Source organism: Cetorhinus maximus, chromosome 10 (genome assembly GCF_964194155.1).
Source record: "Cetorhinus maximus chromosome 10, sCetMax3.hap1.1, whole genome shotgun sequence".
Classification (NCBI taxonomy): Eukaryota; Metazoa; Chordata; class Chondrichthyes; order Lamniformes; family Cetorhinidae; genus Cetorhinus; species Cetorhinus maximus.
The window spans coordinates 30,989,268-31,006,020 of NC_135888.1; the positions used below are offsets into that span (position 1 = coordinate 30,989,268).

Here is a 16,753-nt window from a genome sequence, read left to right on the forward strand (position 1 = left end):
AGAAGGGTCACAACATTGTCCCCACACTCAGACAGCAAAGAGGAGGATAGAGAAAAGAAGGATTTACAGTTCAGAGATCGTGGAGAAAATAAATATTGGGTCACATGGGTTCCAGAGTCCAGAATCCAAGTCCAATGAGGTATTCTTTCATGGAGGTTGGTGGGCTAAAAGCTGATGCTGTACAATTCACTTTTCTGGTGGTGTTGACTTCACACGAAATAGGCTGAGATAGAGATGAATCAGTCTTGTAGGCAATTATACCCAATTTCCAGCAGAAGCAGTGTAGATGGGGCCAGGCTTCCAACCTGGGCCAGAACTCCTTGTCTGTGAGGCTGCTAGTCAGGTGGTAAAAAATCAGATTGAGAATTTGTAGTTCAGCAAGGCAATATTACTGCTTCCACAAGCCAGAAGTCATGTCACATGGCTCCCACCTCTCTACACTGTCTTTGACAAAGAATGTATATCCTTCATCTGGGTCCCCAAGATTGTTAAATGTCTCACCATTTAAGAATTGAAAGAAAGATTGCGGGGCCCTTTGTCTTAGCAGATGACTCCTGTTGGCCAGCCTGGGTTATGAAATGCAGATGGCCTTTGTATAACTCTTTTGCATTTGATCTATGCAGCCTACAGGGGGTCATTAGTGGCTGTTCAGGGATAACGATGTGCAAGTTTCCCTGATACTGCCAGGTAGCTTCTTTTGTTGGGGGTCACAGACAGACATAAATTCAGCCGTTTTAGGTCTTTGTCCAGTTCCAAATTTTTAGAGAAAACAATGAGCATATCTCTATATATTTTATTAAAAAATGATACAGGGTGAGATCTTAGTCCCTCACATATAGTATTTATAATTTACAGTTTCTCTTTGTTCCTATAAATCAGTACTCTTTACATTTTTTCCATACAACAGTGCAAGGAGCCAGCTTCCGGTAGACAGTGGTTAATTGTAACTAGCCATCACAGTCACTCTTTTGAAATGGGACATTAACATTAATAGAATGGCTACTTTTTATGCATTAAATGTTACAGTGAGCTGCAGTGCTTGATATACACGTTGTCTATGGTTGAATAGGTTCTGATAAATCCATGCAGTTAGTTAGTTTAGCAGCATGAAATGAATCTATTTTTAGCATTGATCAAATACCATATTGTAATGATTTCAGGGTATCAAGGGTTTGAAAGGAATTCCAGGATTACAGGGAGCCAGAGGCCGCCCAGTGAGTATCCTTACAAATTCTCACAGATCGATGTATCTTTCAAAATGAGAATGTTATTATAGTAACTTTTCTTTATTTAAAGCTGTTAGATTAACATATTTCAGCTAAAATTATAACAGGGTTTAATTAGAAGATTGTTGTTCTGCTGTGGGAGGTGTATTTTTGTGGATGAATATGTATTTTTGAGGCTTAAGTCTCAGCTTTGGCTCAGTGATAGTTCTCGTCCCTGTCAAAAGGTTGCGGAATTAAACCTCACTCCAGAGATTTGAGACAGGACTTTTGCCCAATATGAGGGTGAGAACAAAGGCAGATGGGTAGGTAATTTTGCGCCGCTGGCCAGCATGCTGATTTGCCGGTGCATCTCACCCCTGGGCCATTTTGCTGGAGGACAATTCAGGGTGGAAGAGCTACTTGCCCACAAGTGGCTGGCAGCTAGTTAAGCTAATTTAAAGGCTAAATAGAGCCAATTATGAGAGGCCGACTGGAATTTTCAAAGACCTTCCGTGGCATCAGGAGCACGGCAGCTGCCTGACTTGGGGACCGGTGCTCCCAGATGCCTTTGAGGCCCCTTCCCCTCCCCCACTGCCTATCTGGCCACAATGGTGGCCTGGCAGGTGTGGCCATATTATTTTCTGATTTTTTTTTTTAAGTTGCTGGTAGGGCACCTCAAGATGGAGGATCCAGTCTCTCCCTTGCCTACATGGCAGACTGCAGCTTCTTCCGTGCTGTAGAACCTGCTCTTGGTCCTTCAGCTTTGACAATCCATTTGCCATGCTTAATTGCAAGGTGAGCATGCCCTCTATCCACTAACTGGCATTAGGGAAAATCACAGTGCAGGGTTAGGACCTGCATTTGATGCTGATGTGATGGTCTGCACCCCAAACACAAAACCTTGCCCTTGAGCACAAAATCTTGGTTGATATTACAGTGTAGCATTGAGAGAGTACTGCACTGTTCGTGGACCTGTCTTTTGGATAAGGTGTTAACCATGACTCCACATCTCTCTTTCGAAGAAGAGCAGGGAATTTCTCCCTGGTCTTGTGACCAATATTTATCCCTCAACCAATATCACTAAAACTAATGTCCTGGCCATTACCTCACTGCTGTTAGGCTGTCAGGTACAACAATAGAACAGAAAATATATTTGAAAAGTACTTCATTATCTGTGAGGTACTTTGGAACATCTTGATATTGCAAAAGGCACTATATAAATGTAGGTTCTTTCTTTCCTTCTTGCTTTTTCTTTTCTTTCTCTTTCTCTTTAATTCCTTTTTGTTGTTGCAAAGCATGAAGAGGATACACTCAGTGACAAATTAGCTCACAGTATCTCGGAACTGCTGGATGAATGCTGAAAACAGTGTGTGTCTCATCCACACCTCCAGCCACCTGCTGGAAACTTTAAATGGTCTCTCCTGCCTCTACTCTAGATTAAAGTGAACTATTTAATATGCAGTGATGACCATTTCAAAAGCCGACGTATTGGCCTGAATTTCCCGGGTACAGCTAGTGGCAAAGGACCTCAGCTGCTGCCAGCACATTGATCAGGATTTTCCAATGTGCACTGCTGAAGTTCCTCACATCTGACTGGACAAACTTAGGCTACTACAAAGTGTGATGTTCCTAAGTGTGTCATAAAGGCTGGAAAAGAAGCCATTTTTGTTCAGGTAAAATATTTAATTGTTTGCATAGAATCATAGAAACTTACAGCTTAGGAGGCCATTCGACACATTGAGCCTGTGCTGGCTCTTTGAAATAGCATTCACGTTTCGTCACAGAAACACTGGCTATTTGTCCATATCCCTGTCAATTCCTCATCCTCAAATTCCTGTCCAACTTCCTTTTAAAATTACTGATGGAATCAGTCTTCACTACCTTTTCAGGTAGAGTGTTCCAGATCCTGTCAATTCAGAGTGAGAAAATTTCTTCCCGTCTTCCATCTAGATCTTTTGCCAGTGATTTTAAATCTATGACCTCTGATATTGAGCCTCTCATCAGAGGGAATAGTTTTGCTGTATCTACTCTATCAAAATCTCTCATCATCTTGAAAACCTCCATTAGGTCACCTCTTAACTTTGCCTGTTCCAAAGAGAACAATGTCAACTTTTCCAATCAATACCAGGTTGACTGGCCTGTAGTTTCCTGGTTTATTCCTCCCCGCTTCTTGAATAGCAGTAAAATATTATCAAGCCTTCAGCCTTCCAGCACAAGTCCTGTATGCAAAATGGATCGAAGGATAGTGGCGCATGCCTCTACTATCTTTGCTTCTTTAGACAACCTAGGATGCATTCTATCCAGACCAGGTGACTTACCAACTTTTAGAAAAGCTCATCTTTTTACTATGCCTTCTCTATCCTATCCATAACTTTGCTCTCTGCTTTTAATGTATTTGTGAAAACAAATATAAATACTTATTTTATACATTACCCATGTTCTCTGTCTCTACATTAAGATTTTCCTTTGGGCCCTTAATATGCCTAACTATATCCTTCTTACCTAACTTACACTTTATATGTTTATAAAATGTTTAGGGTTCAATTTAATGTGATCTCCTGTACCAGAAGTTCGTTTTAGAGGAACTGGAAAAAAAATTGACAAAAAATTAATTGACCAGATGCCTCAAATATTTCTGTGGTAATAAGCTCTAATGACATCTGTTTAATTTTAATTTGTTTTGCAGGGAGAGTTTGGATTAATAGGATCACCAGGACTGCCAGGGCTAATGGTGTGTACGTTTATACATATCAAGGAAATAAAAAGTACAAAGTATTATGTATATGTGCATTGGATTAGTAAATCAGATTTAAGTTCTGTGTGGTTTTAATAACCTACTGCCAAAGCAGTAGTTTGTTTTGATCCTCTGAGGTACTATTTATATTAAAGGGAAACATGAAAAGATAGCATTTTACTTTAAACTATCCAGTATCATTATGTTTAACAAAAAAAAAATACCTGGAAAAACTCAGCAGGTCTGACAGCATCTGCGGAGAGGAACACAGTTAACGTTTCGAGTCCGTATGACTCTTCGACAGAATTGAAACGTTAACTGTGTTCCTCTTCGCAGATGCTGTCAGACCTGCTGAGTTTTTCCAGGTGTTTTGGATTTCCAGCATCCGCAGTTTTTTGCTTTTATCATTATGTTCATTCTTTGTCCATAGGGTAAAGAAGGACCTCTGGGACCAAATGGTGTGCCAGGCGTGAATGGCTCTCAGGTATGCAAGACATTCACTGATGCCTTTGCATTAATTGGTATTCATGTCTTTCTGAATATGTTCTGCACCATTTTCGGATTCCTGATAACTGTTATGCAGTCTGATCAGTATTTAGGTCTTCAATTCAGAGGCAGGAAAATTAGGGAACAGTCCTGATAACAAAGGCTAGCGTAGGTGATAGTTTCAAGACATTAGGGGCAGACTAAGAAATGTTGGAAATAGCAGAAGAATTTGAGAGGTTAAAAGACCAAAGGTCATTTCTACTGGTCGGTGAACAAGGACGCACTAACTTGGGATGAGTATAAGGAGCATAACACTTGAAGGAAAAATATGTTGAAAGATATGGGGAAAGAGCAGGAGAGCAGCTCTGAGGCAGGGGCACAGTGGCTTATAAACCACCTCCTTCGGTGCTTAATTTCTGTGCCCAGCTGTGTTTTTTTAAAGCTTCCTTTACCTGTTAATTTCTGGCAAACAGGCATTCCCAGTAGTTTAATCAGAAATTTTAGTCTTTACATTACAATGTAAAACGTGAGCCACTCCAAATTGAGACGGATGCTAAAGTTTATATCTTGCAAATTAGTCGAATAAAATAAAAGACATAACACATGACTTCCACAGGAAACAATCTTTAAAAATTCCATGTAAATTTGGAAGTAATTCCAGAACCAGTTTGGTGTAGTTCTGCCATCTGTTGGCCACCTGTGCACATTTTCAGCAAGTTAATGCAAATTAAAGTCTGGAAAGGTACTTTTTAGTCAGAATATAGAAGGTAGCAAATGTTCAACAACGTGCACAGTTTGAGGAAATTCTCCATGAGTTATTTGTAACCACACGTTTTTAAAAAAACAGCTATTCAAGGCTAATGAAGTGACTTCCTTTACCAATGCATTCTTGGACAGATTCTCTGTTTAGCTAACAGTGTCCTTAGATATCCACCCTCCCTCCATTTCGCTCTCCATGGTCCTTCATTTAGGGCTGGATTTTCATCCTAGAGGCAGGTAGCAGGAGCCAGGAAATTTCCCAGCGCAGTGCACCGAACTCGGGAGAAAGTGGCTGTAAAGGCAGTATTTTCGTTTCAAGAGTGGGGGTGGGCGGGTGCTAACCGGATTTGGGCCCACCACTCCAGAAACAGTTTGGAGGCAGCCATGGGGGTTGCCGGGTACCAAGATGGGATGGTTAAAAGGCCCCCATTGATGCTCTGGGGCTTTGCCCCAGCTGTTTTATTTAATTTTAGGCCCTCTAGTTCACACCCCTCACACTCCCCCACACCCCCCATCCAATCCACACACTCCCCATGCCCCTTACATGGCTACTGATGTCCCTTTACCCACTCTCCATGGCCTCTCATGCCCTTCATGCCAGCCTATGGCACTTCCATGCCCATTAATCCAATGTATACACTGTACAGAACCAATGAACCCAAAGTAACAATGGCATGTGTGGAATAGTTTTTAAAAAACAGTCTTTTATTTCTTTTAGAAACCACTTTTACTATGTCCTATAAAAGTGTCAATCATCCAGACCTTTAAAATATTAATAGCCGAAACTAGAAGAACTTGACACCTCTTTATCTTGCATAATTAAACATTATGCAAATGACAAAATAGACCTAAGAGACTGCTGAGAGCCTAGATATTCATTATTCTATTGAAACAGCTGCACCCAGCTCTTTCTCTTGCTGGGGTGGGTGGAGATTAGCAGAGGTGGCATGGGTAGGACATTTTGAACTTATCTTTCAAAGGGCTCCCTCATCCAGACTATGCTTCACAATACCTCAGAGGGGTCATGAACCATGAGTCCTTGAAAAGCTGGCCTGAGTCCACAAACATTGCGGGTTGGGGAGGTGGGGTGGATGTTGCTAGGAGATGCCTATCCCCACAATGGAGCTGGCCAGGTCAGGAGCACAGGGTGCAGACTCGCGACCCACATCAGCCCACATGCTCATCCCATACTGCCGAAAATTGGGGGTGGCAGGAATGGAGCTGAGAATCCCGTATCAGGTCCCGCTGAGCCATTTTTAAAGGTCTTCAGACCTCCCCAACTCCGCAAAACTCCTGTCCTTTAGTCAATGATATTTGCCGTCTGGAGCTCCCTGCCTACTTCCCTCCACCCTGCTATTGAAAATCTCTCAAAATTCTTTTCTTCAGCAGTGCATTCATTCCCTCCACTCCATCCTATTCTCTCTGTTCCTGCTTCCTCCTAATTCCACCCCATACAGCCATTTTCACAGCCATACTTGCAGAGATTATTCCGTTTTTACCTTAATTATAATGAGGCTGTGTTTTTTCTTGTTTTACCTTTTGTCCACAGTCACTATGTTGCCCACAGTGTTGTTACAGAACCTCAATAAGATAGTATTTTGAAGAAACGGATTAATATTTATTTTCCTTCTGTTTTCAACAGGGGGAGATTGGGTTGCCAGGGTTACCTGGCCGAAGGGGCCCTCAGGTATAGTAACTGTTAGTGATTGCCTCCTTTCTAAAGGTATATCTGAAGAATATTTAGGCTCAACTTTTAAAGAACCTTCTCTTCAATCAAATGTTCATACAGAATGTTATTTTTAATTGCTAAAACCAAACATATGAAATATAATTTTTATTTCAGGGACCACAAGGTATAAATGGAAGAAGGGGACCTGAAGGAATGAGGGGACATCAGGTTTGGATCTGCAAAGTTTAATTGAATTATTTGGATGATTTATTTAAAAATAATTGATGGCTGGAATTTTAAGGCCCCGTTGCGTCGGGGACGGAACCATAAGATGCGGCGAGCTATTCTAAACTCCACTGACTCCAGCGGGACCTTAAAATCTCGCTGTCGTAAAATTCCGACCTATGGATTTTCCTACAACTTTTATATGAGATACGCCTCCTTAGTTTTATTCTCTGGTTCCATTCATGGCAGGTCCATTCTTCTTTTACTTTCTGCTCTCTAAAACTAAAATCTCTCATTTAGAGAAGGCTTGTTGCACTGAGCTGGGTGGCTGATGGTTTACTAAGTTAATGCTATTAGCCACATGAGGCCACTGGAATACTGGAACATCAGTGTGTACATAACCCGCTGTAAAATGGAGAGCATAGAGGAAGAATGATGACAATCACACACAGAAAAATAAGAGAAAGTACCAAAAGGGAATGAAGCGGGGAGACAGTAGGAATAGAGTGAAGACTGTGTGAGAAGTGCTTGTAAATGCTCTAAAATAAGAACAGATGTAGTGCCAGAGACATAAAACACTGGCCTGAAACTATTCCTGGAAGCTGCAAACGCATAATATTTAATGTTTTGGATGAAGACTGTTTATATAAGCACAGATGAAGCTAACAATTAGAACTGGAATATTGTCAATGGACTTCCAGCAAGGAGATGGTGTGTTTCTTAGATTTCTATCCTATCTTAAATAGCAAATTTGGTTTGTTAATAATGCCGTGGATTGTATGCCAACTAAAATGAATACAGTACAACTGACACTATACCGCAGCAAAACATACCCTAGTACCTGCACTGCTGTGAAGTAACAGCATAAATACAAATAATGGATACCGGACAGTTGGCCTAATTGAAGGTGTAAGATCATGTCAAACTAAGAACACAAAGCTCAAGAGGTTTGTGAACCTTGAAATTGTAGCCTTAAATTAACATCTTAGCATGTGGCATTTTAAAAAAATAGGCACAGTGGGTGAGAAATTGAAACATGCTGCACCTGTTTTGCCAGCACGAAACAGACACTCCATGGCTGAAATGTTCCATCTGCTAAATTGTTAAAGGCCCTTCCATAGGTACCCAGGGTACATGCTTAAATCAAAAGTTGGGCCATTTTCACCTGTGAATAAGGGGCCCTGATTCCTGTTTGAGGTCCCATTTGCAGAATTGGAGTGCACATGATTGCAGCATGTCCCAAACATGTTCCAGTCAGTATCGTGAGGCATTTGGCAACCAAACCAATGGTACTCAAAGGGACAGCTGGAGCCTGCCAGCAGAAAAATAAGTTTTGTTCTGAACAATGTATAATTTTAAGTTGAATTTTTATATATATTTGTGTGTTAAGAAAGGTGAAAATGGTTTCAGTTTCATTTCGGTTTTGTCTATGAGCCTTGGTGCCTGGGTGGCTGGATAGACTTGTGACTAAAGGTTTCAAGTCTTTTGGGTTTGTTTGTATATACACATTTTTAATGAGGTTTGACAACCCCTGAAGTTAAGGGGATGGGTTAAAGTGGGTTGAAAGCTCAGTGAATAAAACAGGAAAAAAATAGAAAAGTTTTACTGTTATAATAAAATAAAAGCAAAATACTGCAGTTGCTGTAAATGTGAAATGAATTTTACTGTTGCTAGTGACAGTGATCCAGTGACACCAACACAGAAAAGATAGGCATTGAGAGAGGGTGTGTTCAGTGTGTTTGTCAGAGAGAAATTCCCTGAGAAGAAAATCTGCAAGCCTAGTGAGACAGTAATTAACTGAATATTAAATTATGGGACTCAGGAAATTGATCAGTTTAGGAGAGGTGCTACTGGAAGACTGAGTTTAGGGGACTCATTTGTTTGCTCTGCAATTGAAAAAACAGTGAGTTTAGAGTGCAGTTTTTCGCTGTCTTGAGGAAGAGATACGAGATGGGCGAGAAGCATCAAGTGAACGTTCAGGAATCCACCAGAAGAAAACCGCGTGCAACTGTGTGAGACCTAAGCAAGAAGCCTTTGTGTCAAGCTGGTGGTAACTCATTACTGGTTTGTGTCTGTAAATATATTGCTGGGGTAAAGGAATAGTGGGAATTTGAATTGTCGTCTTCTATTTGTATTGAGATCTTGCCAACCTTTTCATCTCATGAAATATAGTTAACTTTTTCTTGTTTTAATGAATATTTTATTCTTTGTCTTAAAAGTTCATCAGCAGACTTCTGTGAATTTGTTCAGTAACTTTCCACCACTGTTTCTAAAAACAAAAGGTTTGGATCTATCAAGCCAGGTTTCACTCTGGGATCTGACTTATCCAATACTAACAGCAGCTTGCTTTGTAAAAGTTTGAATTGTTTACTTAGCATGTTGTGGACCCAGGATGAGATGGTGTTTTCAATTTCTCGGTCCATTTGTGAAGTTAACTGGGTAGAACAAGTAAGCACATTGTATTTTCATTTCTTGATCCTTAGCAATCTGGGTTCAAATCTAATTGGATGAATTGTCACTTTCCAATGCTCACTGTTGGTCAATGAGATCACACGTATATCTTTTTCTTTACCCCCAAGGGCCGGCTTGGATTAGAAGGACTTCCTGGTACAAGGGGAGAAGCTGTAAGTAGAAGACTGTCAAAAAGCTTTTGTTCTTTCTCCACTAAATACATCCTACCTCTGAAAAGCATTCAATCATACCTACTTGATTCTTTAAAAAAAAGTTCTAAATTGCTTGTATAAGTCATTCAATGTAAGTGACACTTCTTAATAAAATAAAATGTTGGACTGCCGAGCACTATGCTGTAATGTGGATGAGGTACACTGAAGTAGAAATTTGTCTTGGCATTAGACAGAATGGCTGGTGTGGCAACAACCATGTGTTATATGCCCCCTCCCCACCCTTCAGATATTTAATTCCATTGACTTCAATACCGCTGCATATTGGTCAGGGTGCATAACAGGCATCCCATGCAATACCACTCAAGATTATTTTCTGCCTCATCGAGCTCATAAAACCAATGCCAATTTGTTGCTATGAGGTAAAATGAAAATAAAGTTGCTTTAATGCAAGGTCAATGTTCAATTTACCAATGGCTCTGACTTTACATCTTTTGGTTCTACTTTGATTTACATATGTTGCCAAATGGACATCAGTTCTAATTTGGGTTTTTATCTTGTAGCTGCTGTCGTGCCCGATATTCTGTTACTCCGTTCCCCTATACATGGGCCTATGGTTGATTTCTTTTGAATTTGTAATTAAAACTTATGGCTTTCAACTTCTGATGCATGATCTAAAACTTAATTTAACCATGACTATTACAATTTTATTATAAGCCTAGAGTTTTAGGCAAGGTTAAAATGTTAAAGGAATTGTCAAAAATGTACGAGGGTAGTAATTATGAATGTGTTTTCCAGGGTGAAGCTGGGCCACCTGGGTCAAGAGGAGAGCCTGGTTCTGAAGGTCCAAGGGTAAAACTGTACAAATATCACCTTGAATATGTCTAACAATTTAAGTGCTTAAAGTAAATACAATGTTTAGATTGTTTTTGTTTCTAACAAAGCAGGAAGTTGAATTTTAGACCCATGAACATTTTCACTGTAGGAAGTCATTCATCCCATAAGGTCTGTGCCCTGCAGCCATTTAATTCTCCAAGGAGTGTTAATTGGCTGGAGATAGGATTCGCCCCTCACTCAGGAGTAAGTCCTGCCACAGAGAGCTGCCGGCCAATCTGATTGGCCAGCAGCTCGGCAGTCACAACAACACCAGTGGCAGTGGTGGCCAAGACTGGGACTACAAGCAGTCTCAAGATTCAACGGGCAGAATTTATGTACCCGCTGGCATCAGGTGTCTTCGGCGGCGTGTGCGGACAATATGACGAGAAGGCCAAAAATAAGTTTCATGACGTCATGAAACCAGTTTGCAAACACCTGCTCTGCCCGTCAATGACGGGCCGTCTTTCCCACTGTCGGATGCCAGGAACTTCATTGTAACACTTCTCATATCATTATAAGCCCAGCTCACCAGAATCATCCTCCTATGTTGGATCATCCGAGCGTGTTGGCTTGATTGCACACCGACGTGTTTCACAAATTGACATGAAGGACGTGCACCTGGCAAGCTGCACATCACTCGGGACTTCCAAGTTTGTTTGCCTACCTTGCTTCAGGCAGCACTCACGGGGACACGTGTTAACCTGTGCAAGTGGTCTCAAGGTGCTGAGGGCTGAGGGCTGAGGAGGCAGTCTCCAGAGGAGATGAGGCCAGATGGAGATGTGAGGGTGTGTGAGAGAGAGAGTGATGATATCACTTGAGCTGGCAGTGAGTGCGTGATGGGCTTGAGTATGTGAGTTTAGAGTGATGAGATGGTTGCCTTACCCAAGCGGCACAGATAAGATCATTCATCCACTGCCTGCATTGGATGGCCAACCTCTTCTGTACAGTATTGGCACTGACCATCACTGCTTTCACCTACCAAGCCGGAGAGGTGAGATTTTTGGACCTCCTGCGGCTAGAGCGGGTGTGGAGGGCATCACAGAGGGCCTGCATGTTGTCCAAAAGGCATTCCAAGGATGCATCACTGAATTGGGGGGGCTGCAGTCATCTTGCCTTTCAGGGCCATGTCTTCTGTGCAGCAGCCCTGGGCTGGAAGCACTGAAAAGTGTGCACGCAGCTGCACTTTAAATATGGCACTCAGCATGAGGAAGCGGTAAGGTGATGGTGGGGCGGGCAAACAAGAGCCCGTCCGCCATCAAAATGGCGTGTTTCCCGGGAATGTATGATTAATGAGGTGGGATGAGGGCGATATGATATGAAAAGCCGCCATTGTGGCTGGTGAGTAAAACATCCTTTTTCCCGCCTGCTACCGCACTTAGTGCAAATTTGTGATGATGTTGCCCAAAGTTCCAGAGTAGAGGACTGGCTATGTGCAGGGTCTCTCACAGTGGGGTGGAGAGAGGGGGTGGGCAGGGGGTGCATGAGGAGGTGAGGCTCAATGGGGGTGGGGAGTGGGTTTGGTGCCTTGATGGAAAGACAAGGGCAGCATCCATAGGGTGGCAGACCTTGTGGGGGTGCCCAATGTGGAAAGGAGGCTGTGGAAGGATGCCCCCTCCCCCCTCCTTTCTGCCCAAGACCTGAGCATGGTGATATTCCAGGCCTCCCCCGCCCCCAATACTGAACTCCTCTCACCAGACCCAATATTGAAGCCAGGAGGGAAATGGCCATTAGGTAGCCACTAATTATCCACTTAGTGGCCTTAATTGGGGAAAAGGCAGGTGGGCCAGCCTTGGCCTTGCCCATCCCACCATAAAATTGCAGAGGAGTTGGGGTGGACAGGAAGGCAGTCGGAATGCCATCTGGGTAATTTTAGGCTGCACTCCCCCACCACACCTGAAAACCCGCCGGTGGGAGAGTGTAAAATTCAGTCCCTGGTCTGCTTAAGTAGAAATAGTATCTGAATCTCCTCATTACTATAGTTTCTCATCCTGGTGGATCTACACTGTACACTCTTAAGCTTTGATGTTCTTTCTAAAAATTGTACACATTCTATATTCCTCATGCCTTTCTTTAGTATTAGTAACTTCACTTTTATCAAATGCCTCCCTTTAAATGTGTTAGTTTTCACCTCTCTACTCATTGAACCTTCTCCTTTGATGTAGCCCTTTATGAACTGCCTAAACTGTCTAATCCAGCCTTATGCAGAGCCAATGATGGAGAATCCACATCTCTCTGGGTTAGTGAATTCCATGCAGTCACAACCCTTTGAGGGAAGAAATTTCTCCTCATGTCGGTCCTAAATGGTTATCCCTTATCCTGAGGCTGATCCCTGCCCCCTTGTTCTAGATTCCCCAGCCAGGGGAAGCAGCCACTCTGTATCTACCCTGTCAAGCCCCTTCAGAATTTTATACATTTCAATGAGATCACCTCTCATCCTTCGAAACTCCAGAGAATATAAACCCAATTTACTCAACCTTGCATCATGGCAACCTTCTCATCCCAGGGACCAATCGAGTGAACCTTCGCTTCCAATGCAAGTATATCCTTCCTTAAATATGGAGACCAAAACTGTTCGTAGCATTCCAGATGTGGTCTCACTAAGATCCTGAACAATTGCAGCAAGACTTCTTTATTTTTGTACTCCAATTGTCTTGCAAAAAAGGCCAACATGCCATTTCCTTTCCTAATTGCTTTTTGGCTATGGGAGCCCTTGTGATGCAGCGGTAGCGTTTCTACCTCTGGGTTCATGTACCACTAGGACTCGTTGGCTACAGAAGGAATGGTCATGATGCGATTTGATAGACTGATAATCAGCCTGGGAATCCTTCAATCGCCTCCTCTCCCTTGCCAAAAGGGAAAAATGTGTGTGTAAAGATTGGCTTAGGAGAACAATTGCTTGCTGTACTTGCATGCTAACTTTTTATTGTTCTATTCTTATGACCTGACACATCCCCAAATTATAATCCATTGGCCACCTTGCTATCCACTCATTTAACCTGTCCATATCTCTTTGGAGCATCTTTGTGTCTTCCTTACAGGTTGTATTCCCACCTCTCTTTGTATGGTCAGCAAACTTAGATATATTACTCTCTGTTTCTTCGTCTGGACCATTAATATAGATTGCAAATAACTGAAGCCCCAGCGCTGATCCTCGTGGCACTCCACTAGTCATAACCTGCCCACTTAAAAACACCCCATTTATCCCTATTCTTTGCTTCCTGCTCATCAACCAATCTTCTATCCATGTTACGATATTAACCCCAACTTCATAACCCTTATCTTCTGTGTTAACCTTTTGTGAGGCACCTCACCAAATGCATTTTGGAAATCCAAGTATACTACATCTACAAGCTCTCATTAATCTACCCCAGTAATTACATACTTAAAAAACTAATAATTTTGTCAAATATGATTCCCCTTTCACAAAACCATGTTGACTTTGTCTGATCATAACTATGGGGAAATATTTTCCCCCTGTCTGGTGGGGGGGAGGGGGGGAAGTGCGGGAGTGGGCATGGGCAGGCGCTCCTCAGATCGGCACCCCCCAATTTGGGACGTGCCGCCATTTTACGTAGGTGGGCCAATTAAGGCCCGCCTAGCATGACGTCCACTCGGAAGCGCTATGCGTTCCCTGTGCAGGCTGGGGGGGGGGATTCCCTCAGCCAGGAGTGCGCGCGGAAGAGCGCACAGATCTCCCTGAGGCTAAAAGCTGCCTCGGAGATCATATCCGATTTAAAACTTTAAATAAAGAGGTTTAAAAAATTTCCCTGCCATGTTCCCTCATGTGACACTGTCACAAGAGTTGCGACATGTCCATAACTTTTATTGAAAGATGTGATTAAAAATTTAAAGACCCTCATGAAACTTCATCCCGCCCGTGGATGAGGTTTCACGCTTTTTCCAAAGTCCGCCATGGCTCCCGGCTTGTCCACCAACCTTAAGGTTGGACGGGCAGGTCCATTAATGACCTTAATTACTTTTTCAATGATCTTAATAGGCCTTTGACAGGTCGGCGGGCGTGCAGCTGACTCAACTGCGCCCCCGCCGACCTGAAAATGGAAATGACGCGGGGTGACGTCAGGAGTTCCACCCGACGTCATCCCGTGTCGGCGAGTGGGCCCTGCCCCCACTCGCCCTCCGGAAGATCCTGCCCATGATTTTTTAAGTGCATTGTTAGGACTTCCTTAATAGTAGATACCAGTACTTTGCCGATGATTGATGTCAGGCTAATTGGCCTGTAGTTCCCCACTTTCTCTCTCTCCTTTCTTGAATAGCAGCGTTACATTTGCTAACTTCCAATCTGCTGCGACCATTCCAGAATCTAGGGAATTTCTAAAAATTGTAACCAGCACAACCACCAACTCTGCAGCTATCTCTTTTATTTTATTTAATCTAATACTATCCTAACCTCCTTAGAACCAATGGATGGATTTTTCTTAGAGTTTTTGTTTTTCAAAGAAATGTATTTTTGTTGAACATTTTGATGTGTTCCTTTAAATGTTTCCCACTGTTTATATACCACCGTATCTTTTAGTCCATGTGCCAAATCAACATTAACCAGCTCTCCTCTCATATTTATGTAATTAGCTTTGTTTAATTCTGTTTGTTATTTGGGTATGTCACTTTCAAACTTACTGTGGAATTCAATTGTATTATGGTCATTATTTCCCAGTGGATATTTTACTATGAGATTACTAATTAACCCAATGATCTGTTGGCATGTTTACTAACTTTTCTGCTGAGTGAATTTGCGACAGTTTCCTTTATTTCATAGTGCTTTGCCTTTTTTCCAGCCTAGTATCTATCCTGACTCTTTTCATCCTTCCTATTTTTCACATTGACTACGTTATGCTCATTATTTCCCAATTATTCTCCTGATCTCACATCAATTATTTGTCCCAACTTATTTCCCAGGACTAAATCAATCCTTGTAATTCTTGTATAGGGAAACAAATTAATTTGAGCCAAACACATTGCTCTGCTTTTCATATCCAGTATGATAATTAGTAAAATTTTAGATTAAACCTTACCAGGAAGCTATCAGATAAACAATCATTGTTAAAATCCAGCAGTAATTTCTGTATAGATTGTCAAAGCAAGATGGAGAAGAGCTTATTCCAACTTTGCATAAATAGACTTTTATTGTGATTTTTGACCATTTCTGGGCAATAAATGTCATGGATTACAGCATAAGTGAGTGCAAGGTTCTGATAAATCATGAGAAGGAAACAGACAATAGAGTAGCTTGGTTTGATTGGAAATATGTTGCTTTCAAAGTAAATGTGGTGATTTGTAATCTTCCTCTTGCATAACACAACCTGTACTTGAAGATGCAATCCTATAAGAGAGCACTGGTCAAATGCAAAACATTTGCTTTATGAATGAACAGATACTGGCGCATTGTTCATTTGAATTCTTAATATAAGCTTCTTACAACTGTGCCTAATCAAATGATCATATCTGTTTCAGGGAGTGACTGGAATGCCAGGTATCAGAGGCCCACCAGGTGATCCAGTAAGGCTCATTTTTAATTACGATACAATTTAGCATTTAATCAATTTTGTGTCATGGAATGTGATTACTGGATGCCTTCAAATGATGGGCACGTAGTAATGTGATTTTTATTTATAAGATAAAGGTGCAGAGTGATCCCTAAATTAAATTAATTAATCAAAATGGAGAAGGTTCACTCAGCAAGGCACCAACCACAATGAGACCACTTGGTTGGGAACATGCAGAAGAAGAGTTGAGGCATCGAGAGAGTGCATAAACCTCCAAACAACTCATTTACCCGATCCTTTAAGCACCACCTGACCCACATGTGACAGAGTCTGCACATTGGGCATTGGACTTAACAGCTATCTCAGAACCCATTGACCCGGAGTGGAAGCACGTCATCCTCAGTCTCAGGGGAACTGCCTAAGGGGAGAAATTAATTTATCACATCATGAGCAACATCATTTATAATTGATCACCATCCCCAGTCCAGGACATAGCTTTACCTTCCTGAACTGTGGAGCTTAGGCATCTTTGAGAATGTTTTAAACTTCATCTGACACCGTTTTTTTTTTGTAACACAATGCTACCTTAACAATGCTTTATTAGAACTCAAATAATGGGTAAGTAATCCTGAGACAAGAAAACTAAAGGGCTCAAGCTGGACAGTGGCATCTCCTTT

The 16,753-nt window shown here is 41.9% G+C and overlaps 1 protein-coding gene across 1 annotated transcript in view; it reads left to right on the forward strand.

Annotated features, from left to right (window-relative positions):
• LOC144685615 (uncharacterized) overlaps positions 1-16,753 on the forward strand; it is a 449,474-nt gene that overhangs the window by 294,072 nt on the left and 138,649 nt on the right. The window contains exons 16-23 of the mRNA XM_078550317.1: positions 1,161-1,214; positions 3,892-3,936; positions 4,370-4,423; positions 6,827-6,871; positions 7,028-7,081; positions 9,658-9,702; positions 10,498-10,551; positions 16,045-16,089. Of these exons, the coding sequence (XP_078406443.1) occupies positions 1,161-1,214; positions 3,892-3,936; positions 4,370-4,423; positions 6,827-6,871; positions 7,028-7,081; positions 9,658-9,702; positions 10,498-10,551; positions 16,045-16,089 (396 nt within the window). The remainder of the gene's footprint in view (positions 1-1,160; positions 1,215-3,891; positions 3,937-4,369; positions 4,424-6,826; positions 6,872-7,027; positions 7,082-9,657; positions 9,703-10,497; positions 10,552-16,044; positions 16,090-16,753) is intronic.